The 25,378-nt window shown below is 42.1% G+C and overlaps 1 protein-coding gene across 2 annotated transcripts; it reads right to left on the reverse strand.

Annotated features, from left to right (window-relative positions):
- Positions 1-2,811: 2,811 nt before the first annotated feature.
- On the reverse strand, positions 2,812-24,962 carry cnot6a (CCR4-NOT transcription complex, subunit 6a). Of its 2 annotated transcripts, none has more exons than XM_080774169.1 (12): positions 24,851-24,962; positions 23,124-23,245; positions 22,235-22,421; positions 21,848-21,933; positions 21,664-21,753; positions 21,008-21,076; positions 19,987-20,144; positions 19,527-19,681; positions 14,044-14,198; positions 11,080-11,313; positions 9,927-10,132; positions 2,812-6,115 (listed from the first exon to the last, which is right to left on the reverse strand). In XM_080774169.1, the coding sequence occupies exons 2-12, from the start codon at positions 23,233-23,235 to the stop codon at positions 5,900-5,902; spliced, it is 1,668 nt and encodes a 555-aa protein (XP_080630295.1). In that variant the 5' UTR covers positions 23,236-23,245; positions 24,851-24,962; the 3' UTR covers positions 2,812-5,899. The 2 variants fall into 2 exon arrangements, with proteins under 2 accessions (XP_080630295.1, XP_080630294.1); XM_080774168.1 differs by having other exon boundaries at positions 21,649-21,753.
- Between the last annotated feature and the right edge of the window lie 416 nt (positions 24,963-25,378).

Consider the following 25,378-nt stretch of genomic DNA (forward strand, 5'->3'; position numbering starts at 1 on the left):
TCACTAAGGCCCAAGGCCAATAAGGGTAACAAAATACAAATACAAAATATGTAATTTTCTCAACAATTATGACAACATTTATTTAAAGTAATAAGTGATGATAGCCTATAAAGTTTTTGGTGCTGCACAAAAAAATCACAATATTTAATTATTCATAATATATTTGAGCATTTTGAAGCAACAACATATTAATATTTGAAAATCTGCCTGAAACAAGTAATCAACATAATAATCCATTATATTTCTAGTCCTTAGCTTCAGGAAGGAGCTAGCTTGAACTGTGCTATTATTGTTAGGTTAGGTGGCTCTATTCAGAAATATATATATGGCCCAATGGCTAATTTGTCCGTGCTCAGGTGTGCCGAGTGTGCTGTGTCATACTGAAACAGCTGTGAACGGTTCACTGCTGACAGTGCTGTTAGATGGTCATATGGTGCCACCGTGAGGATAAAAATTGACATTGCACCTGATGCAGAGGTTCCAGTGTCACACCAGCCATTCGATTTGAAAGTATCGTAGGGAGCCTTTTACTTTTACATCAGCTATTCAAATTCAAGTATTTCATCTGGTACAAGCATAGCAAGGCAATCCTGGTAGATTTGCTCTCAGGAAAGTTTGCAAATAGCCAATGAGTTTCGATCATAATGGTTTCGATTGAATGAAATAGAAATAACAGTATGGCAGTAGGCCTACAGGAATAAAAAGCTCTGCTAAAAGGACACATTGTGTCCATTACTCCATTGTACTCAATTCATCAGTTCCCTGGTGGAGTATTCTTTGTTGGCAACACAGACAAATAGATCCATATAGCAGGGGTCGTATGGGGAAACCGTGAGGTTGCCAGTTTGATCCCGGGCTCCCCCAGAGTTAGTGTCAAAGTGTCCTTGAGCAAGACTCTGTCTGAACCCCTAATTACTCCCGATGTGCAGGTTTCCCCTGCCATCAATGTATGAATGGGTGAATGTAGTGCCCAATCTATGCAAAGCACTTTGGATAAAAAGTGCTATATAAATGCAACATTTACCATTCATGATAAATTATCAAATGGAAATGTAAGACTTAGACAAGGAAGCAGAGGAGACAGAAGGAGAATAGATGGATACATTTATTTTCACTATCCATTGCAAAGAAGGAGGTGACACAGCTTGAAACAGATAATATAGAATTTATTTTCAACCAGAAGTAGGAAAATACATAGGTAGGTGTAAAGGAAACAAGCAGAACTTGTAGTCAACAGAAACAAAAATAATAAAACCAGGTCCAAAGAGCAGAGTGGACGGCTAAAGAATACAACAGAAAGAGCATTGTTTACCATTCAGATTATTTTTGATTTGAAAACAGCTGCCTTGATTTCTCAATCTGGGTTAATCGACATTCTACGACATTGTGCAAGTGTGTTTTTTTTTTCTTGTTTTATTATATAGAGATATATTCCTATTTTTGCTGGTATTTCATGAATGGTAAACAATAGTTGGTCCAGTGCATTAACACAGTGACACAGATCAATATTATATGTACTCAGCTGACTACAGAGACAATCCTGATCATTGAACAACTACCACTAGTTCGGCAGGGAGGAGAATGAGTAAATATACAAGATGGATGGAAAAAAGAGAGCAGATGAGGTTGGGAAGAGAAATGGAATGTGGGAACAAAGATGAAAAGGTTAAATAAAGGAAACTCAAGTCAAAATGGGTGAATTGCTGAATTAGCTACCGTGTACTGAGAGAAATATGAGAAGAAAAAGAGAAAAAAAAAAAAGACAACCACCTTTGAATTCGGTTTTGGGTATTATTGCCAAGTTTCTGGGAAAGACTGAGTCTGAAATGTGTTTTTAAGAGTTGAGGGGAAACCCAAGAGTTAATGTGGATTAAGAAGGAAGAATGTAATTCAAGGAAAAGGCAGCGGTACCTTGCTTTCCTTACAGCCCTACATTTCATGGAGACTATGAGCCGACAGTGTGGATGAGGGGGATTGCACTACATGTAAATGGAGAAACAAAACTACAAGCAGCTTTGGTGTGCACCGATACGAAAAGGTTGCAGCCTGGGAAAGAAAAACAAAAAAAACAAATCACCCCTAATTATGCCTAAAAAACTAATAGACCAATGCAATAGTGACAATACAAAACCTACATGTGATCACTCATTGAAGCTTGTTGGGTGACAATTATCCTGTTCTGTGATTTGCTCATTTTTCTTTCAACCATAAAAAGCCACATTTTGAGGGTTCACAAAGTTGGCGTGTGGATTCAATTTCAGTGACCACCATAGCAGCTAGCTAGTGTTACAGATTCACTGTGATGCACAACAACACAGAGTGAGATGTGCTGCATACAGGAGCAGCCTAGCAAGCAGCGGCACAGATTTAGCGTAGTTTTGACACAACAGAATTTTAAACTTCCATCCTGAACTGCAGCTCTGCCGTCTCGATTCCCAACACTCTTCTAGCAAACATGCAACTTCCCAAGTAAAGCTGAAAGTTTTGAATGTCCCTGGCGTGCAAGTTTGACCCAAACCCCCCCTCCCCATCCCACCCACCCACCCATAGAATTTACACTCGAGTTATATTCCACCAATACATAATCTAGACTTCATCCTAAGCGACCTCGTCGAAAACATTCAATTTCTCAAGACACAATGTCTCTCCGTCACTTCTTCTACCGAGGATTTGGTACTTTGAAATGGGAGAAAATATGGGGGGAAAAAATAAAAACGAGTCAAAAGTAAAAACAATGTAGCAATCATAACACCATCATAGAACTCATGATTTTTACACAACAACACAATTCAATATTTTGTAGAAAGGAAACATGAGATACATCTTTTATTCACACTTTACAAAAAAAGCTAGTCTTTAAATCTACAATACTAATGCAGTTGAGGAAAAGCTGGACACATTGGTTTCCATTGAAAACTAAATAAAATGGGGCTCAACGGGGCAAATTCAGGGCAAAATTTTGTGTTTATATTTACTCGTATCCCTCTCACTTTGAACAAAAAAATAAAAATTTCAAAACATTTACATTAGAAATTGATGAAGTTTAGTCACCAATATACCATCATTGTATGGGAAAGGGAGTTTGTGAGGGCATGGGGTGGGGGGGGGGCACTACTGTAAGTGCCAATTATTCCACTTTGTTTTGTAAAAGAAAATTGACAATATAGGTTGTATTAACAGAGTCTCACCTTCGTGTGTTGGTCTGAGTGTAAACACAAAAAAAATGGATTAATAGCAATGTGTTTCATCTGGCCTATCAGAGCAAGAAACGGGTGAGCCCCAAGATGCCCCTCATCCCTTGTTTATCCAAAAAGCAGAATGCTAAACGGGCCTTCCGCCGGTCCCAATAGGGAGGCAGGAGAAACCACAGATGAATATAGTGGACCGTCCACCGGGTCCAATACCGAGGTAAAGAGACCATAGATGGACCTCTAGCTGCAGTGGGGCCGGGTCGAGAACTATACAGTGGTTCAGCAAAAGGGATTTTATAAAATAAAAAACACACACACGGCTAGAGTAATACAGGTCAACATTGAAGGGGGTGGCCACCCCATGTATAATCCGTAGTACAAGGGCGTCGCTTGGCGAAAAGCGACACCATTGTGCGATGGATTTTAGATTAGGGTTTTAGGGGGTAAAGGATGGGGGGGTGAGGTCACTGATGGGACAGAAGGGAGGGGGGCAGGAAAACAGAAGCTGTGCTAAGATAGATACAAGAAGGGTGCAAAAACATTCCAGTAGGAGCATTATTAAAAATGACGACATCAAAGTCATGTTCTACAGAGAGGTAAAACTAGAACTGTGGATATAGCATACCTGATTACTAGAGCTCAATGAAATAGGAAGAATATACACATCATAACATTGTCACAGCTCATAAAAAAAAGGAAACAAACATTAACAAAATAACCCCAAAAAAAGGACAAAAAAAAAATCTTCACAAATGTCTTGACAGTATTTAAAAATAAAATGAGAAGAGGTTGGTCAGGCGTTCGCTGATTGTAAATAGTGCAAGACAACAACTGCTACAAGTGAGGCACAATGTTCTGTTCTTGTACAACACATGAGATCATAATGGGTTGCTGGGGTTGTTGGTCATTGCATCACACGTCTCTAGTGTGTGTGTGTGTGTGTGTGTGTGTGTGTGTGGTGTCGGGGATGGGGTGGGGTGCAGACATGAGGTCACTCACTGGTGGGGCGTAGAGTCATCCTTGTTATGTAATTTTGTCTGCACTGGTGGCAGCAGTGTGGATCAATGGCTTTGTTAAATGGGCGAGAAGAAGCAACAGGCAAGGGTTTACTCAGTGGCTATTTACAGGTAGAGAGAGAAAACACAAAATACTGATTCATTAATAACAGTTCATCTACTGGGAGTGCAAAAGTAGTGACAGCGAACGCCTAGAACAACCTCTTCTTTACGTCTTTTGTACAAGCTGGTAATATCAATTCATCTCAACATTAAATTGATAAAAATTTAGCCATAGTTTACAATACAATCTTTTTTTTCTTTTTCTTTTTACTTCTTCAAATCTGATCATAATTTACTCTTAGTACAAAAAACGCCAGAAAACAGGTCTTTTGTGGTTCATATACAATCATGTAAAGACTGAATCTAGATTTCTATTCTGTACAAACACTTGTGAAAAAACCCACTGCTTTTGCGTTATGGAATTTATGGCTGGGGAAAGTCACTACTGGCCTCAGAGACAGTGCTACAGATCTGCCTGCAATTAGTTGTTTGTCTGTTTTTCAGTGTTGTGTGGAGTTGGATGGCAACTCCAGACAGCAAGAGGAATGCTGGTTTTACTCCAATCAGCCACTTCTTACTCTCTGGACAAGAACCTTTTACATAATTTGCCTCTTTGCTTTGCCCATCAGCCTAAATCCCTGTGGTACATACATGGTCCTTAAGTTATGAGCACAAAAGTATAAGACTAGCCTAGCTTACAACTATACAAGCAGGGTAAAACAGTCTGCAAATGGGATGGTAGCCAGTCTCAAAATTCTCACAACATCCATTTTCTATAGAAGTCACAATGCTCACATGAAAACAGGCAAAAAAAGTAGTTCTTCGCAGCCGTCAAGTTCTCTAGGCATCTGGGTTTGGTTGCCATTGCACCGGGTGGGGTCAGAGCAGGTTGTAGACTAACTTGTAGCACCGCGGGAGGCTGTGACAACACACAAGGCCTCAGCACCACAGAATGACAGCAGGAAATATCACCCTCTTCCTCAAACTGCACTATGCCCGCTTCTAGGGGAACACACATCAACTACCAGATACAGTCGCTGAACGCCCGAAAGGAACCCTCCTGCGTCACAGAAAGACTGACCAAGCAGGCTAGAGAGGCCCAGAGAAGCGAGGGGGAAAGCAAACCCAAGACGCTGGCAGGTCTGAGACAGACGCATCTGCTGTCTTTGCTGGTTTGAGATTTGTACAGGACAGACAGACCATCATATTTGTTCGCCCATCGCCCTCTGCGATGTTTCCGTTTTTTATCTTTAAGCCACACGCTGCTCTACGTGACAAATATGAGTGAGCTACCATCCTATCCAGTTAAGAGACACATAAGCCGTGTGGATTGGGGGAAGGGGTCAGTTGGAGGAAGGGGTGTCAAAACATCAAAGATAATATATCATTATACGAACCGGATTGACTCGAGCAGATAAAAAAAAATGTCAATGAAAAAAAGGGGAAAAAAGAAAAGAAAAATATAGAACATCTATAACATACGAAATCCCTGTCGGCCAGATCTCACTGTACGTTTATTTTACAGGTTGTGTGTTTTTTTTCTTTTTGTCTTCCTCCTGCAGTGCGGGGGAGGGGAGGAGCTGGTAGGGCGGGGGAGGGGGCAGCGCCCCCAGCCCCCCCGCCCCCTTGTGGTGCGGAGGAGGGGCCTCACTACCTGCGTGCGGGCAGGTGGAGCCCGTTGACCTGGGGGGGCGCGTTGGGCAGGAGCAGCTCCAGCTGGGCGAAGAGGGAGAAGTGGTCGGAGGGGATGTGGGGGTGAGGGCAGCCGCTGACATTGTTTTCTATGAGCCAATTGGTGTCCAGGGGCCCCAGGGTACCCAGCACGTTCAGATGAGGCTTGGAGTAGAAAATGTAGTCGATGACACCCTGTGGGGATAGATGGGGAGGAGAAGGAAAGGGTGAGTGTTGTGAGACTCACGCTGAACGACCAACAGTATGGCTTGGGCAACACACACAACTGATTTACAACTTATAACAAATTGAAGGGCTGTTCTGATTGAACAGATCACTTTTTTGTATTCTGTCCTCTAATCATGTATATTAATCATGTTCTAAATGTTGTGTCATACATAGGTTCTTCTTGCCTCCTCCTATCACTTTCCCTTTTTATTATATTTTGTGTTTTCTTGTATCGTCGAGTGAACGTACACCTTTACGTCCGTTTTCAACATTAAAAAACACAGAAATGTAATGCGTGTCTTATAGCATCATTTAAATGCTTAATTTGTAGTTGTAATGTGCAAATGAAACGTTTTTTCAATACTATTTTGAAGAGATAGTCTTAAATTTGCTAGCTTAGATTTGCCAATAAAAGAGTGGCGCGCAACACGGGATGGTTATATATTTTATAATACATTAGGCTACATAAACGCTGCTGCCGCCTATCAAGGCTTTTTATTTACATTATGGTTTTACATTCACCATCGCCGATGCGCTTTTGTAGGCGAGGAGGGAGGCTTGTTCAGGAACTCCATTATATCATATATGGCTCTGCATTAATGTAATAAACATAATGCGTGAGCCAACGTGAGCCATGATGTCATAAGTTTTGCGGATTCACCATTTTGCCTGTTTACACGGAGAAGGGATAAAACAGCGTTCTCAAAGATTTCCACTCTGGGAGGTGGTTTCACTTTGTTGCGTTTTCACCTCCTGAAAACACCGTTCTCGTCTAATTGAACCACAGCAAATGATACTTTATTTTGCCGTTTTCTATGAACACCATCCTCGTGTAAAGACCACCTAAGACAGAACCAGTACTGATTTACTGAACCAAACCATTCTTTCATCACAGCATTCAACCTCCATCTATTTGAGTATTAAGTATTACATCAATGGGGAACATCAAGTCAATGTCAACAAGCACAAACCCATTGATGCCCGAGGCCGAATCTGGGAACGCCTTTTAGGGCCTGACTTAAGGTTTCTGAAAACCTTCAAATTCTGATTCACTTTTTTTTTTTAATGTTGCAATATACAACAACATACATATCATTCTAGGGGTCCTTGACATTAAATAGTTTAACCACTGACATAGAAACCCAGGTTTTTCAGAAAACAGGATTTAGAAGATATTTTGTAGATTCGGCCTAAGGTCTAAATGGGTTTGCTACTAACAGTATCCATCTCGTTTGAATGGTCTTAGTCTTACCCATAGCATTAATGACAGTGACTTGTAGCTTAGTTTGCCCTTTATTAAACTCAACTCTTGAATAGGACAGAGCTCCAAATATGATTAAGTATAGTATGTCAGCACTTCACAACAACGCACCTTTGTCTGATGGATTGAAGTAAACTGGCCGGGACGTTTGGTTTCACCTTTTCGTTTCAATATTACGTTAAAAACATTGATTTGACATTTGTGCCTCGATTCACAATCTGCCCCGTCCACATAAGCTAAATTTATCATTATATTATGCATGAGGAAAATAATAGTTCCCACTCCTTGTATTTGTTATGGGTTAAGACTTGCTCAGGGACACACATCACTGGCCTGGCATCTAAACCGCGACTACCAGTGCCTCTGGCTTCCCAGGCGGGCTCACCAACCAATCAGCTATGGCCACGCCAAATTAGTGGCAATCATCCAATCATAAGTGGTCCTTTCAACAACAATGACCCAAAGAATACAAAGCAATCCACTACAGAAAAGGCTTTCAAAAAAAGAAAACAGGTTATGGAAGCGCAAAACCACCCCAGATATTGTGGGGGAAATTTAAGTGGGCCGTAGCATACACACACCAACATCACAGTTGAAGGAGCCCTGTACCAAATTGTACAGCATTATATGCAAGACTGACAATGATCATGAGTTGCACACATGAGAAAACAGAAAACCAGTTCTCTCAATCTCATTGCATCTCAGTCATTATCAGCTTTAGAAATGCACCATACAAGCAATACATATCACTCACAGGCCATTCAAGGATTCTACCAAATATGCTACATAAGACACATTTCCACGTAACCGAAATTAATTGGATTAAGTGGAATGAATTGGATTAACTCATATCCTGCCAAGGACCACTTTCTAATTAGTTAAAATTGGCACTTGAGGCTATATTTACAGTATGCTTTAAAAGTAGAGATGTCCCAATACGCTATCGGGAAAAGTATCAGATCGGCCCGTATTTGTCATATCGGTATATATGCCAGTCTAACCACCGATCCGATACAGGAATAAATAAAATGTTGGGGCATGTGGAGTTTGCTTTGGAGTTGCCCAAACTGCAAGTGCACATTTGAGTTAGGAGTCTGCTATAAACACAACACGAGATATAGCTAGATCACCACATTGGTATCGGTATACACATAAATTGAGGTATCGGGATCGGATGCATGAATAATTGAGTCAATGTTATCTAAACACAGCATGCCACCACGCCACTATGACGGGGTCGACAGTGACACTAAGGTCTAGGAGGCACTTTGCCAGAAAAGAAAATCCATCATAAAATTATAGGTAAAATTTGAATGAATGTTCAATTTAACACATAGGAAAACTGTGCTCTTATTTTACATTCCACGGACCAGAAGACACAGCCACGTTGAGGTGTTTAGACAGATATCATGTTGTGCGTTTATAGACGGTTGCGTCCCCTCTCAGGGCAACCTGAAAGCAAACTACACATAGTTTTATTTACCTGCCAGGGACAGGTAGGAAACCCTTGGCCTTAGTGTCAACTCCTGACTATGGTCCTTTTTACAGTATTGAAATGAGGTGATTTCCATTATTGAAGAACTTTATGTGGAGAGTTGTTCACAGCTTTGTTAACCCATTTAGGCCTGAGGCCGATTCTAAAAACGCCTCTAAATCCTGACCTAAGGTTTCTGAAAAACTTCAAATATTTATATAGCAGAATCAAAATGTTTCAATTTTTTAATACTGTACTGTACAGAACCCAAATATGGGTTCCCGATCTGAGTGGGTAAAACACCAAAATGGGAACCCCTTTGTATTTTAAGCATTATGTCATACTTTAGCCATTGAAAAATAGCAGATCTACAAGCTCATAGCGCGGCACCGAGTGCCACACTATGAGCTTATAGGTCTGCCATTTTTGAAAAAACGTGAAAATGTAGTGCAAATCTTTGAATATATATTCTTTCAGAGCAAACGTTTTTTAACTCAAATCTTTGCTTCTGGTGAGGTCCCTGGAACAACATATTTTCAGATGGGTGTCAGCGGTCCAATTACATATAATCTTGAAAATGTTTGAGAACCACCAACATAGAAACATGGGGGGGGGGGTTTTAAACGTGAGGATTTAGAAGACATTTGTAGAATCGTCTTAACCCATTTTGTGCGGGAACCCCTTTTGGTGTAAGCATTATGTTATGCTTTAGCTATTGAAAAATAGCAGATCTACAAGCTCATAGCGTGCCACCGAGTGGCGCGCTACGAGCTTGTAGGTCTGCTATTTTTGAAAGATCGAAGAACGACTGACATATAACCATAGCTTTTTCAGAAAACTGTCAGGATGTAGAAGAAGTTTTTAGAATCTGATCTCAGGTCAAAATGAGTTAATGCCAATGACACCATACCAAGTACAGGTACCTTGAAGTCGGTGTAATAGTAATAGTACAGGTACCTTGAAGTCGAAGGTGTAGTTGGTGTAATAGTACAGGTACCTTGAAGTCGAAGGTGTAGTTGGTGTAATAGTAATAGTACAGGTACCTTGAAGTCGAAGGTGTAGTTGGTGTAAGGCATCGGGCCGTTCTCGTAGGCGCTCTTCAGCTTGAAGCCGTGGGTGATCCTGCTGCCGTTGGACGTGCTGTTCTTGCCGTTGCAGTTGAAGTTGATCAGGCTTTCGTTGTAGCGAAGCTCCTTGAAGTCCTTGTGGGTGCAGTCCACTCCGCCCGTCGCCAAGTATTCCACCACGCCTGGACAGGGAAGAGTTCACCAGACGTTACGCCCATGTCACAATACTCACACCACTGTAGTGGAAGAGTTCACCAGACGTTACGCCCACGTCACAATACTCACACCACCGTAGTGGAAGAGTTCACCAGACGTTACGCCCACGTCACAATACTCACACCACCGTAGTGGAAGAGTTCACCAGACCTTACGCCCACGTCACAATACTCACACCACCGTAGTGGAAGAGTTCACCAGACCTTACGCCCACGTCACAATACTCACACCACCGTAGTGGAAGAGTTCACCAGACGTTACGCCCACATCACAATACTCACACCACCGTAGTGGAAGAGTTCACCAGACGTTACGCCCACATCACAATACTCACACCACCGTAGTGGAAGAGTTCACCAGACGTTACGCCCACGTCACAATACTCACACCACCGTAGTGGAAGAGTTCACCAGACATTACGCCCACATCACAATACTCACACCACCGTAGTGGAAGAGTTCACCAGACGTTACGCCGAGACTTTGCTAACACAAATGCTGTCATAACCCCGGGCACTGTCACAAAGGTGTGTGTGGGGGGGGGACCATTATATATAGACCATTATAGATCTTTAACTCTCGAGCGTAAAATTAAACCAAATAAATAATTATCTTTACTAAGATATTCATCTTCGCTGGTTTCAATTTTAAAGAGTTAAATTATTGTTAATAATCTGCATTTCTTAATTTACACAATTAGAGATTAAGAATAATTATTTTGATTAATATTTGCCCGTTCTCTCTATCGTACAAACAACACAGCATGGAGTTGTGGACAAAATATTATCCAACAACAAAAAGTTGTGGGCCTAATAGACTAAATCTCATCAAATGGTGGTCCGTGGCTCAAATGCTGAATAAATAATGGCCCTCGATATGAAAAGGGTTGAAAACCACTAGTCCAGCTCACTCACCAGAGTCCGGCAGGGAGTTGAGGTCAGCACACAGCACCAGAGGGATGCCGTTGGTCTCCCCAGAGACAGACGAGAGCTTTAGGCTGCGCGTGGCCTTGTCCACGATGTTCTTCACCTCCGACAGGAACATCATGGTCTGGACCAGCTTGACGTCGGAGTACTCTGGGTCCCAGTGCATGTGGGCGTTGGCCACCAGTAGCAGTTGCTTCTCCATGCCATGGAGTGACTTCCCCGCTAGACAGGGAACAATGACAATAAGGCATGAAGCAGAGATGTAGGACACAACAATATGGGGTTGACAGTACACTTAAAAACCCATTTAGGCCCGACGTCAAATAAAATAAAAACGTTCGCTCTGAAAGAATATATATTCAAAGATTTGTGCCGCATTTTTGTAATTTGAGTGGTGCAACCACTCCAAGGAACAGCAATGTCCGTGTTCACCTATGTGACCGGGTGTGATTTTTCTAAAATACCAGACTACAAGTTCACTACACTCGGTGGCGCGCTATGAGCTATTTTTCAATAGCTAAATTATAACATAACACCAAATGGGGTTCCCGCACAAAATGGGTTAAGTTGCTGATGTCAATAGTTGTGTAATTATGTATCTATATGGCAGCATATCGTTTTTTACTCTGTTTTAACTTTGATATTTGAAGTCTGTTATTATGCAACACACTGCTCCAGAATGGAGAGCAGAAAACAGTGTGATCATCATAATCACACATGCCACCAAAGCAAATTTAAACACGCATGCCAAAGAAATTGCCAACAGAAATTGCATAACGCAAATTTTGTTTCATGTTATTGTGCAACTGCGCAATAATCATTTGTTGACAAAGCAGCTGGCCTAAACCTACACAAGCAAGCTAGTGTGCAGGAAAATGTTTGTGTTGCCTGGCAACTAACCTCAGATCCCAGCCTTGCCTTCTCAGAAAGTGAAAGGTGGTAATAAGAGGGCGGGGCCACTGACATTACAGCAATAACGTTACTGGCAACACGCCACCGCCAAGGCTGGGAGCATCAATCCAGACCATTAAAAACCTATGCCATTTGACCTATTGTCGTTTTGTTTACATAGTCGAATATTTTTATGGTCTCTGCCAGGGAGAGTCAGGATTACACACACAGCGCTGCGCAGTCACCTCCTGTGTTGCGTGTGAGCGTTGGGCTGGCGCATGTCTAGAGTATAGATACCATGGAAAAGTCATTGAAAAAAATTCTGAATTTCTATTTACTGAAAAATCTACATTTAACACTATTCTACAGTTGTGATCAAAACGATCACCTGATTTTTCATAGGCTATATTAGCCAATATTGGCTTCCAAAGTTTGCAAGTGGACAGTTATGTACAAAACACTGGCCAAAACAATCTGTCGGGCAAATGCATGTTATTCTACTTGCCCAAAAGTCATGCCCACTTGCCCAAAAAGTAAATCCTCCATTATGAAATGTCATTTACATTAATTTGTTCAACATAACAAGTGTATCCATTCGATAACTTCAAAGTGGTGACAATCACTTTGAAAACCAGAACTGCCGAGTGGTGACAGTCACTTAGAAAACCAGAATGAATGGAAATGCTGGTTGTAAAAAAGGTAGCATTGTTCTTGAATACTAATAGCCAATAATATTTAATGAAGACGGAATGCACTTGACCGACAGGCAACCTGAAAGCAAACTCCACTTGCCCGAAAGTATTATTTACTTGTCACCAGGCCTGGAATTTCATCCTAGGGGCAAGGCCACTTGACCTTTAGTGTGGTCAACTTTTTGAGGGCACAAGGCCAAGTGCCAGGGCATAAAGGCCATCAATAAAAACAATGATTTAAAGTCCCCGGTCATCATTATTTTAGCTTAAAGGTTAAGGATGATTTAAAAAAAAAAAAAAATCAAGGCGAACATTGGTTCAGAACAGTGCTTCTTCAATAAATAATCACAGCTTTAAATAACAAAATATAAGTAGCTACTGTTGTAAAATATTGTAAACATGTCTGTAACATGTATTTGGGTCCCAGTCCAGAGATGAAAATCATAATGAAATGGCCTAGGACCCTGTCACCCTAGGCTAATTCATATACATTTAACTTGGGGGTCCTTGAAATTAAAATGGCTGAGGATAACTGAGGACTCTGGAGATAAGTAAAGTGTAAAAAGCATTTTGTACAATTGTGTGCTTATGAACATTTACCACGTCATGTCCACATTGATACAGAAATGAATGATTATTAAGCGAGCGACGCTTGGTGTACAGTGAGCGTGTTCTGGTGTTTGGCTACTAGCGTTTGGCTAGCGATATTAGCCGTGGCCAGCGTTGGCTGTTTAAACAATTTACTCTGTCAACTAACGTAGCAGACGATAGCGTGGTGAATGGTGGAGTCCTGCAGTCTGTGGTGTTGTTTTGTGAGTTTATATCCATGAAGACGAGTCACGTTGGTCTTAACACTCGGGCTCTGTGTGATTATAATCTTGAAGCACCGCGCCAGCCGGGCCGAGTGTCAGTGAGTGAGAGCTGTGTGCGCTATAGGCAGCGTGTGGGCTAAATGCCCACCGTTTACTGTCAGTGCGTGTATGCGTGCATGGCGCGGAGGAGGGAGGAGTCAAAGTAACGCAAAATAATCATACCACTTGGCAAATGGCAACACAACTACAATACAAGTCAAATTAAAGTTTCACCAGGCCTCAATTGAGAATGGATGGAGCGAGACTGGAGGGCTGCCCACAAAGACTACATAATTTGGCAACAGGCCAGTTGCGGAACTATGTAATGACGGAGCCAAATATTAAAATAAATATCTGTTATTACCGTAAACAAAGAAATGGCACTTGTAGAGTCGTTTACGACCATATAAACGGCTCTGTGTTGATGTGCAGAACAGCAGCACTCCTTGATGTGCCGATATTGCTTACATAGGTGCAGAGTAACTAAAATTGTTGGACACTAGGTTCCTCCTACTTACAGGATAGCTCCATCATCTCCTTGCGGACCTCGAGTAGACACGCCACTCCGATGTTGTCCTTGGTCATCACTCTGTTCAGCATGGCCTCGGAGCCCTCGGAGTTAGCCATAGCCAGCTGGTTGAACTCCACCGTATGCTTCTGCACCACGCTGAACCTGCAAGGAGGCAGTTAGGAACACATCATGAGCAAACGGTTCGGGAACAACTCAGAAGAAACATGCTCACTTTTTTACGAGTTGGGTTTATGCAAGCCCGAGGCTAAGGATTGCCCAGGGCTGCCTTAGTCTCCATGTTCAAACATTTGTGCTGGCCCAGAGTTTAGCACAAGCCCTGGGATGACGAGAATAAGAATTCTACAGTTAACCCATTGAGACCAGATTCTACAAATGTCTTATACATTTTTCAGAAAACTGTCATGATTTAAGTTTCTATATCAGTGATTCTCAAACTATTTAACCCCCTTATGGCCACCCTAATTAACAGTGGATTGTGCCTACCACCTGCACTATTCATATGTTTCATTCGTCATTTTAATGCCAAAAGAAAAATCTGTGACATACACACCATCTCATTTTAACACTGTAATCCTATAGTATTATACCCAGTCCTGATGGTGGCGGTAACTTCACCATTATGCCGATTTGGACCAAATAGAGCGAATCTGGCTACATCACTTCCGGTTCAACACACAACAACATCCGCTAGCCTTCTTCACCCATGCGCCTATGTGACTGAGCACCAGTATGAATATTAGTACCAGTAGGGGAGCTGTTGTGGGGGGTGGGAGTTGAACCACTCAGTTCACACGGGTGTGATTTGTTTAAATAACCAAGTCAAATTATATGTAGGGCAGGTATAAATAAGATTTATCTTCTTCCTGCTCCTTTTCTTTTCAGATATGGAATATGTAAAAAAAAATATATATATGTAAAAATGAATATAATCATGTAAAACCATGACTGAAATGAAAAAAATGAAATGAAATTAAGCTCTAATCAAGCCTCAAAAATCTCATTTTACGCAGCGATGCACATAAAGACCACGTGCGTGCGAGAGCGTGGTCAGCCGGTTTTAGGTCATTACAGCGGCCGCTAGCCAAACAAGCTAAAAGTTGCTACATTTTGCTACATTAAGCCCCCGATTACAGGGAATTAACAAACGATTACGTAAACTGTAATGAGGGATTTTTTATTAATTACGTCAATAGCCACAAGAGGGTTAATGTCAGTTTTCTGAAAAATGTATGTTTCCACGTCAGTGGTTCTCAAACTATTTCATGTCAAGGACCCAACTTTAGCCTCTTGTCAACTTCCTGCTTTGAGAGACAATGACACTGGGAGTAAAGGAAAAAAAACAATTCCACTGAGCGGCAGTTGACCGAGGGCTCCGCCTAGTTCAGATGTACAAAATAGTATTTTTAATGCACCACCCATGATAATATTTCCACTTGCACACAAAATAATCTGCTGGTTGGACTGCCATGAAACTGAGAATCTGTTGGTTGGACTGCCATGAAACTAGGGATGTGAACGACTCACCATTTGGCAAATCGATAAATCGAGGCCGACGTCAATCAATTAACTTTTTTTTTGGCTGCACAGCAGTTGAGAAGGCATTCCTTAAGGAAAACGACTTCTGCACCCATACGTTTAGAATTTGCATCAAAGCAAAAAAATAGACCATTATGAAGGAGCAGCGCTATGGACTATGCCCCAACTCTCAACTGTCTGCAGCGTTCGTCAATGGGAAGCGCCCACTTTGGAAACAAAAATATGAGTTCCGTAATTAACGGATACGGTACGCACGTTTTTCCGAATGTATTTATTTGACAACTGTCCAGTTCTCAGTCCTCCCAACGAGAGAGCGAACTTGTCTGTGCATGGTCTGTGTGCCTGTGAGCAGTGTTTCCAGATTGTGTGAGAGCAATAAGCCCAAAAGAAGCCGGACTATTGCAAGCTCAGAACGTGTCGCATTGAGACATGTGAGCTTATAGATCTGCTATTTTCAAAATGATCATGGGAAAAAGTGACAAAAATGTGGAATATTCTTTGAAACATTTTAACACTAATCTTGTATGGAAGTTCCTAGTGACAAATACATTAATCTGGGGGTCCTTGACATGAAAATGTGTGAGAATCACTAGTTTAAACGACATTAAGAAACACTGGTTTAAACAACATTAATAACAAGCCCAAACAAACTACACTTTAGGAATAAGCCCAAACAACGGCAACCTGCAATATTTACACGCAAGAAAAAGCCTAAAGTGGCTTATAATATGCAGACATGGCAACACTGCCTGCGAGTGTGACAAAGTGAGCTGTGAACCCGGGGTCTGGGAAGCGCTCAGCTGCAGTCCATTCATGACAAGAGCAGTCGAGCACATGACCAATGGGACAGTGCATTCAGTGTTGCTAAGATACCACCCCACACCCTGGGACGATGGGATCTATACTCAAACCATAACAAGCACTTTGAGCAGCACCGACAGTTAGCAGTAGCACTAGCAGTTTCACACCTCTTCCATTTGGAAAACATTTGATCATTTTATTACATTTGGAAAACATTTGATCATTTTATTACATTTGGAAAACGGCCACCATAAAGTTTTAGATAGGGTTTCCACAACCCTACATGCAACTGAAGATCGACTGGTTGCCATGAAACTTGCAGAGTTGAATCAGACTCCCTGGAATATGACCCCAACATTCGAGTAACTAAGGTGTTGAGTTGAATGTCGTGTTCAGGACAAAAACGTTTAAGTGCATAAACTAATTGACAATAGCGATTTTGTGAATCCATTGCCTTTCCGGCTGGCACCAGACTTAAGCCAAAATGATTACAGGTGCCCATTTATTATTAGGAGGAGATCTTGAATGAACAAGAAGGTGGCCGCACACACCAATAGCCAGAGTACCAAAATTTATTCGGACAGCAGGTTAGACAACTTCCAACGTTTCGGCGGTTAAGCCTTCATCACCATTTATTATTAACCACGCAATTATGTTTAGCCAACATTGACCATTATTCATATTAAGTTATGTTCGGCAACATATGAATAGGGAGAAAAGGTCATATACTTTATAATGTACAAAATATATACTACTTCATAATGTACAAATAAAGCACTTAAGAATCAGTGCACTATGCTTGATGTTTTGACACTATATGATTAATCCTAGCTTGAAAGCAGTTGCATACAAATGCTAGTCCTTTGTGTGTAAGCACACATCTATCATTTCCAATTATAGCAATGCTTCGCGTGTCCCCGTCAAGCAGTTAACAGTAAGCAATCAATAGTTTCCAAATGTTGATAGGGGCCTCCATGGGAGCTTTGTTCTCCATGCAATTGTTATGGTAGCAATAGTCCGTTGCCTCAGGCAAATAGGTGACTATAAACACTGTCTATTATTTTCTATCTATAGTTATGCTCCTAGCAGAATCATATTTTTATTGCCAGGTATGTTTACGCATACAAGGAATTTGTATCGGCTTGCCTGGCACATTGCACTGATAGCAACGGTATAGATAGATGTATAATTTGCTCGAAAAAGATAAGCAAAAAGCTAGAAATTATGATAGGGGGGCAAAGATTATATATATATATATATATATATATATATATAGAGGTCTTGTTCACGAGTGAGGAGAGGACAGAGAAGAGATCAGCCGGTGAATCAGAGCGGCAGGGGTGGTATTGCAGTCGCTGTACCGCACTGTTGACGAAAAGAGAGTTGAGCCAGAAGGCAAAGCTCTCCGTCTACCGAGTGTGGGTCATGACCGAAAGAATAAGGTCACGAATACAAGCGGCCGAAATGAGTTTTCTTCGACGTGTGGCTGGCATCTCCCTTAGAGATAGGGTGAGAAGTTCAGTCACACGAGAGAGACTCGGAGTAGAACCGCTGCTCCTTCGCCTGGAAAGGAGTCAGCTGAGGTGGTTCGGGCATCTGGTTAGGATGCCTCTCGGGCGCCTCCCTGGGGAGGTCCTCGACACACGTCCCACTGGGAGGAGACCCCGGGGCAGACCAAGGCGCAGTTGGAGGAAATACATCGACTCACTGGCCTTGGAACGTCTCGGAATCCCCCAGGAGGAAGTCACTAATGTTGCTCTGGAGAGGGAAGTCTGGAGCTCTCTGGTGGAGCAGTTGCCCCCGCGACCCGACTACAGATAAGCGGTTGAAGATGGAGATTATTTTTATATATATATACACCGGTATATATATATATATATATATATATATATATATATATATATATACACACACACACTCTAGGGGAGGTTAAAGTTTGAATCTTGCCTTGACTCAAACACAAGGTTTCTTTGGAAAACCTTACAGAAGAGATCATTCCCATTACTCAAGCCCACCGCTTGTTTAAAATGCAGCTGCAAGGGTAGTTGAACTGGCAAAGAAAAAAGGAATTTAGGCTCAGATTGAGGCATTTTAACAGAACGTCAATCTCAGGGGCTCATTACTAAATCGCCGGTTACAATATCAACACTTCCGATTAATACGATTGCCAGATTAGCTTTAGGCGATTTTGCTTCCGGGTCATTTTGGAGTGTACAAAATAAATAAAAAAAGAGCCCGCTGTATCGGGCAGCAGATAAATTGCATTGCCGGAGTCAATGGTGGTTCTCAAAAAGCCATGGGACGACCGTCATCCGTGGGGTTCCTTCTCCAGGGAACATGAATGTGCTTAGAAAGTTTCACTGCAATTTGCCATCTTGTGTAAAGAAAGTGCACATGGAAATTTGGAAGAAATGGTGGCTCAAGGGGAAAAAAGCCACAGGGTCATTCAAATCAGTAGAGTTAATCCTGTGGGGAGGGTGCACACAGCAAGTTCAACGGCAATCATTGGGATACCAAGTAATTCATTTCCCAGAGGAGGAGGCCACTCTAAGAGAATTTAATCGACTGAGAGAAGGGACCAGTCCAACGATGTAGAGCCCGTCTACAAACACGAGAAAAGGGGAGGACACTCACACAACCTGTGAGTCACACGAAAAGGCACCAGATGTCGTTCCTCCCGAGAGTATACAAGCTTTACCAGAAGTAATAGAAACTTTATTGTTGCGTTTTGATGGTTGATGATTTGTCGTTTCTTAATAGAGCAGTCCTCTCGTCTTGAATTGTAAGCAACATCATAATTCATATTGTTATGCAATGATGTTTTGTTTTCTAATAAACTTGAATCAGGCCAGTAGTTTTCAAGATGTCGTTTTGGCCTAAAGTCGTGGACAGACAAACCGAGCAGCAGCCGAGCCAAGCTTCCAGCCCCACCACTAACAGGGGAAATGGATCTCAGTGCTTCTGCCAGGCTTGCCTACTTACCCAAGACTGAAAATGCAAATGTACAGCCGGTCCTTTTATAAGTATCAATGTGAAGTAACTTGTTCTGCTTGCTTCTCTGCTTGAAAAGGGCACTTTTGCAAGTTATAGGTCAAGTTCATGTTGTTAGGAGATTGAATTATAGCTACATACTTTTCTGTCTTGTAGAAAACTGCACACCCGTCAACGTGTTTGCGGTCTGACTCCGACATGGTCCTTGCCCGTGACTTTGAGCTGAAGAATCCCTCATAACCCTGCTCCTTTAGCTCAGGCAGGAAGAAGCTGTAGTACTGCTCCGTCTCCACTTCCTGAAATCACAACATTAACCCACCGGATTTCATTTAAAATCAGATTGTTGACATTACCGTAAATGGTGCAATTATATAGCGCTTTTACCCAATCATACACCGATGGCGGAGGAAACCATGCAAGGCACCAACCTCCTCATTAGCAGAAATGAGGGGTTCAGAGTCTTGCTCAAGGACACCAACTCGGGGTAGCCCGGGATCGAACTCGGAACCTTGTGGTTCCCATCCAGCTGCTCTACCGGCCACTCTACCCCTGAGCCTCTCCCGCCCGATACCGTTATTTGACATGTGGATGTGGTGCTTACCTGCAAGCTGATGATGTCTGCGTTGCAGCCCATGATCTCCTGCATGATGGATTTCTTCCGGTACTCCCAGTTCAGAGCCCATGAGGGGCAGTAGCCATATAGCTGTCGTGTGGCATATTTATCACATAGCACATTGTAGCACATCACAGAAAACAACGCTGTAGGGAGACAAGAACAAGTGGTTCGTCTTAGGGCCGATTCATACTCCTATTTTACCGCTGTTTCGGCGCTGTAGTGCCGAAATGATTTCGGCTCGTCAGAAATTTTCAGTAGCACCGAAGAACCGACTTTAGGACGGTACCCGCCCCCCGAACCCCCCCGACGTCAAATTGTAGGCTCTACAGAGCCGAACCGACTTTTATTCGGCTCTAAAATAGGAGTATGAATCGGCCCTTAGAGTTAGTTCGTAGTTTCAAAGTGCACAATGATGGATACTTAGGGCTGACACCATTCGATACTTAGTTATCGGCCCGATTTTCAGCACAAAAAAGGGGGGGCCAGTCCACTCCAGCACTTCCATTCAAAGAAATGTTAATGTAATTATTCTGGGGAAGTACTGTATGTTTCTATGAGTAATATCACTTGATCGTAAAGATAACATTCCAGAGTACAAAATTATTTATAAAGTAAATTCTGCTTGGCCAATTCGATTAGTCAGAATAAAGACAAAAATACATTCTGTATGACATGGACATCGGAAAAAACGCACTGCAGCGGCCGATGCAATAACTGTAGTGAAAACGAAGTATGTTTACCCCTGTAAGCCCCATTTTCAAACATATAGAATGTACAAGCTTACAATTCGTTGTGAGACAGTAGATTTGCCATTGTCCAAAACAAAAAAGTGTGTGTGTGTGTGTGTGTGTGTGTGTGTGTGTGTATATATATATATATATATAGGATCGGTGGTTAGACTGGCATATTCACCAATACGACAAATAAGGGCAGATTCCAATACTTTTACGATACAAAATCAGGACATCTCTAGTGTGTGTGTGTGTCACGTCAGGTTGGCCATTACCTGAGGGTCGTGTTCGGTCAGGTTCCTGGAGTTGGATCCATGACCGAGCAGGCGGCTGCTCTGTAGGTACTAAAGAGGGGGGGGGAGAGCTATCAACATGGGGACATCAAACATGGATAATATACGACTGCATTCATGTCAAATGTAAACAGCATTTTAAACTCTGCGACCAGGAATTCTCGCCTAGAGGCCATAATTTTCTGAGCTTAGAGTGTAGGCTATAATTTTCCGAACAGCAATATAATTAAAGTCACCAGTTATTGAGGGCTAATTAAATCAAGACAAACAAATGATAAGACAACTCAATGATTCACAGTCTCCCTTGCCTATGACTATGTCAATTCGAACAGTGGTTCTCAGCCGTTTTAAGTCCCCCCAAACTGGGGACCCCACCCCCACCAGCTTTTGGAATTTAAGAGTTGAGGCATTACATTTATTTTAATCAGCTCCCCAGATAAATATTGTGAAAACATCCAATCTACAAGCTCACAATGCCTTGAGCAATTTTCACAATTCATTGCCTCTCTCTCTCATATTAGACAATTTCATCAATGTTTGACCCACAGGTTGAGAACCACTGAATTAGAAAACATGCTTAGAAAACATGCTTCATTTCCCATTGACATTCACAGAGGACTCACTGCGCTTAATTGCACCTGCCAGATTGTCCAACAGGTAGTTAAGCAGTCGCCGCGTGCCGTCGGGCTCCTGGTAGAGGCTCAGGATTTCTTGTGCAAGTGGGTTTCCTGAGAAGGAGGAAAGCAACATGAGTTTAATGATCTCCTGCCAAAACAATATAACCAACTAATAATGTAACTGATAAGATGTCAAAGCACTCACCTTTCAACCCCAGTGTTTGTAACTGAAACAGTTTCCCCAATTCGAATGGCAGAACCCGCAACTGGTTGTTATTTAAAAGAAGTTCCCTGTTGAAGAAAAGATGTAGGAATCAAAACGTTTCCCTATGCCTAGAGGAGGACGTAACCGCCTCCTCACCTTTCACAGGCATTATCCAGCAACAAACCTCCATGACAACAATGTCAAAGGATCTATGGCATGAGCTCAGGCCATAAACTCCCTGACATTATGGATATCATGTCACATATCACACTAGACATCTGGGTCAGCTGCATAAAAGCCAAGTCAATTTGCTTTTCCACTGAACAATAAAGCCTTGGCTGATTACTGTGGTGGGATGAATTCATGATATATTTGCAGTCGACTCACCTGAGAGACACCATGTTGCCGAGCTCTGCCGGCAGGCTCCTGATCTTATTGGACGATAGATCCAGGTACACCAGGTTGTGTAGTTTGGCAATGTCGGGTGGGATGCGTGACAGAGAGTTGTCACTGATGTGCAGGGCAGTGAGGTGTGTGAGAGACCACAGGGCTGTGCTGAGACTCCTTACGCGACCTGCCGAGGAACATGGTAGTACGTCGACAACATGCACAGGAGAATGAGGTCCCTGGGTGACAACTATATGCGATTCATGTCTAGAATTATTTTTAGGACAGTAAACTGATTGAGTCCCATCTTTATTAACAAAAATAAAAGCTCGCTAATTTAACCAGTACACGCGTACACACTACACAGCTAGTGCTGCACAATTCTTGCTCAAATGTGAATATTGATTTTCCTCCACAAGAATTGAGATCATGATTATTTTTTCCATGAAGTTTTCTCTTGTCTTTAGTCTGCAGTTGAACATTACTACATTCCAAATGTGGCACCTGGAGCCAACTACTGTGGCTTTAAACAGACATCAAAGTGCTTGTCTTAGACCTCTCAAAGTATCGCTCTTTAGGGAAAACATAAGAGTAACAATAATGAATTGGACAGCCTTCTAGTGCTGCACGATTCTTCACAAAATGAGATTGTATAGGTGTCTGAATCTAGATCTATCTTTTTTTTCGACTAATTATGCAGCACTACAACTATTTGTGTGATTCATGTCTAGAAAAACCTTTAGGACAGTAAACAGATTGCTGTTCATTATGCACTTCCTAATGATGGAAAAGCTTGCCTTTAACAATGAAAATAAAAGCAAACAGGCCTTTTTCTCCCTCATTTAACCAGTGCAAGTGTCTCCTCAGCACATCCCATGGACTCACTCACCGCTGATTTCAAGCTCAGCCCAGTATGACTTCTTCCCGTTGGCTGCTTCCTCACTAGACATAATGGTGTACATCCGCCTGGGGTCTGGCGGGTCATATTTTTCCTTGGGCATTCCTGTAACACTGTGGGAGTTAAGTTACATTGGTTTAGTTTTTTTTTTTTTTAAGATATATTTACACACCAACAATCACACTAACAAGGACATGTGACACATCAAGCATTGTATTTGTTACATCCCATATATCTGTCAGGAAGAAACCACCAAACTCCAAAATGTTGATTTTTCAGGAAATGAAAAATACGGTATAGATTTTTCAGGAAATGAAAAATATACATTTTTCCAGGAAATGAAGAAAACCTTGTATTTTTAAAACAAAGCAATACTGCCTCAAAGTCGGTATTGTGTCCGGAGCGCTTTTTACTAGTACTTTTCATTGGTTCAACACAGATGTAAATGGTATTCAATAGCAGTGATTTAAGGGGAAGAAAATAAATACCCTCAAATATTTTGGTTTCCTCCCGACAGCAACGAATACAGAATTATGGGAATACAATTCTTGGTTTTCAACTCTTTAAACATCATAGCAACAAATGGCAATACCAAAAGCCAAACAGCCCCAGGTTTAAAATGTGAACACAATGCCAGGACCACCTGCATGGTGTCATTGTTGTACACAGGTGAGGAAATCCCAGTGCACGCCTTAATTTCAATCACAACAACCGTCGTTAAGTCACGCAGGCAAATGAGCATTCAAAGCACAACTTTGCGAAAAGTCTACATAACGTCAAGTTCAAACATAAACGTCAACTAGGCATTGGTTTTAATGTAAGTCCAATTAACATTTAACCAGCTTTGTTGCTATGAATGGTGTCCGCTTAGTTACATAAGCGTGTGAAGGATAACTGATATCATAACAATCAACAACCACTACATCAAATATATAAAACAGGGCTGTAAACAAACTGATACCGGGGGGGTGGAGTTTGCCAAGTACAGAAGATATATTTCCAATACATTTTTTTAATAGTTTGCCATCTCGCTCTAGCTACTAGCTAGCTAGTTAGCATAGCCCAGTGATGTGAACATAACATTAGTTTCACACACAGCCACCGAGCAAGGCTAGGCAGCAAACGTCAAAATGACAAAAACGTCAAAAATTACACAAACGCGAGGGGGGTCCGTTGGCTGGCGTTTGTGTCACGAAATGCCACGAATTAAGAGGAAAACACAACGTTTAAAAAACAGTTGTTTATGTAATAGTAGCAACAACACGGACTGACTTGCGCATTAAGAGCTAGGAGGCCAGAGAGCAGCAGCTCGAGCGCATTGACATCACTGTCTGTGTGTGAGTGCGTGTGCGTGAATCAAACCAGTGTATGGCTAACGGCTGTTAGCCACATAGCTAACTAGCCTAGCCTACAGCTAGCATAGAGCTAACAAAAATCATATGTAGTCTATGGGCAGAACTGTTAGCTTAGGCTAACTACCTAGCCACAACAAGCTAACGCGTCTTCCTTGAAACATTTTTCGAAGCTGACCCGACTTTTCATTTACAAATAAAAACAACAAATAACCGTCGCTTCGGGGAAAACAAAACACGTTTTTTTTTAACATCCTAGTTTTAATATCCATCGTTACAACGGAACGGCAGCAAACAACAACAAAAAACGCCAATAATGATAACAATAATAAATAAAATAGTTTAAGATGCCCGTTTTTCTTTTACCTGCAAAAGCATAACCACCAGATCGAGGGGGGGACGACGGACGAGACGAGTGCGTGTTCTGTGTTCTCTTTTGTTTTCTAGCTACTTCAGTCTCGTTTCCGCTGCTGTATCATGGCGACTGGTCTCTCTGCCAATGATAGAGCCTCATTTATACATCTGCGGTACCGCGGTGTCGCCGTGGCCAAGAAGAACAGATCTACAAGCTATTCGACGCCCAGTGTGTCTATGGCGACGGCCGCGGCGCTGCTTGTTTGCCCAGCTTGTAGCTCCGTCCTTTTTTGGCGAGCAGCAACACCCCAGTAACCATTGGTCCGCGGGTGCAACCAGCTGTTGTTTGAAGGTTTGAAGGTTTGAAGCAAAGTAGGGGGGCTGCAGACCTGCCCTGGAGTGGACTCACTGACAGGAGCCTACCCTTAACCCTATAGCCTCTTGACTTTCGGGACCCCCTTGCCTTGGTTACATGTTCCATCCCAAATACAGAAAAGGTAACCAAGGAAGGGTCCTGAAAAGGTGCTAACTCGCTCCTAC

The sequence above is a fragment of the Protomyctophum bolini genome, assembly GCF_963924005.1.
Source record: "Protomyctophum bolini genome assembly, chromosome: 10".
Taxonomy (NCBI): Eukaryota; Metazoa; Chordata; class Actinopteri; order Myctophiformes; family Myctophidae; genus Protomyctophum; species Protomyctophum bolini.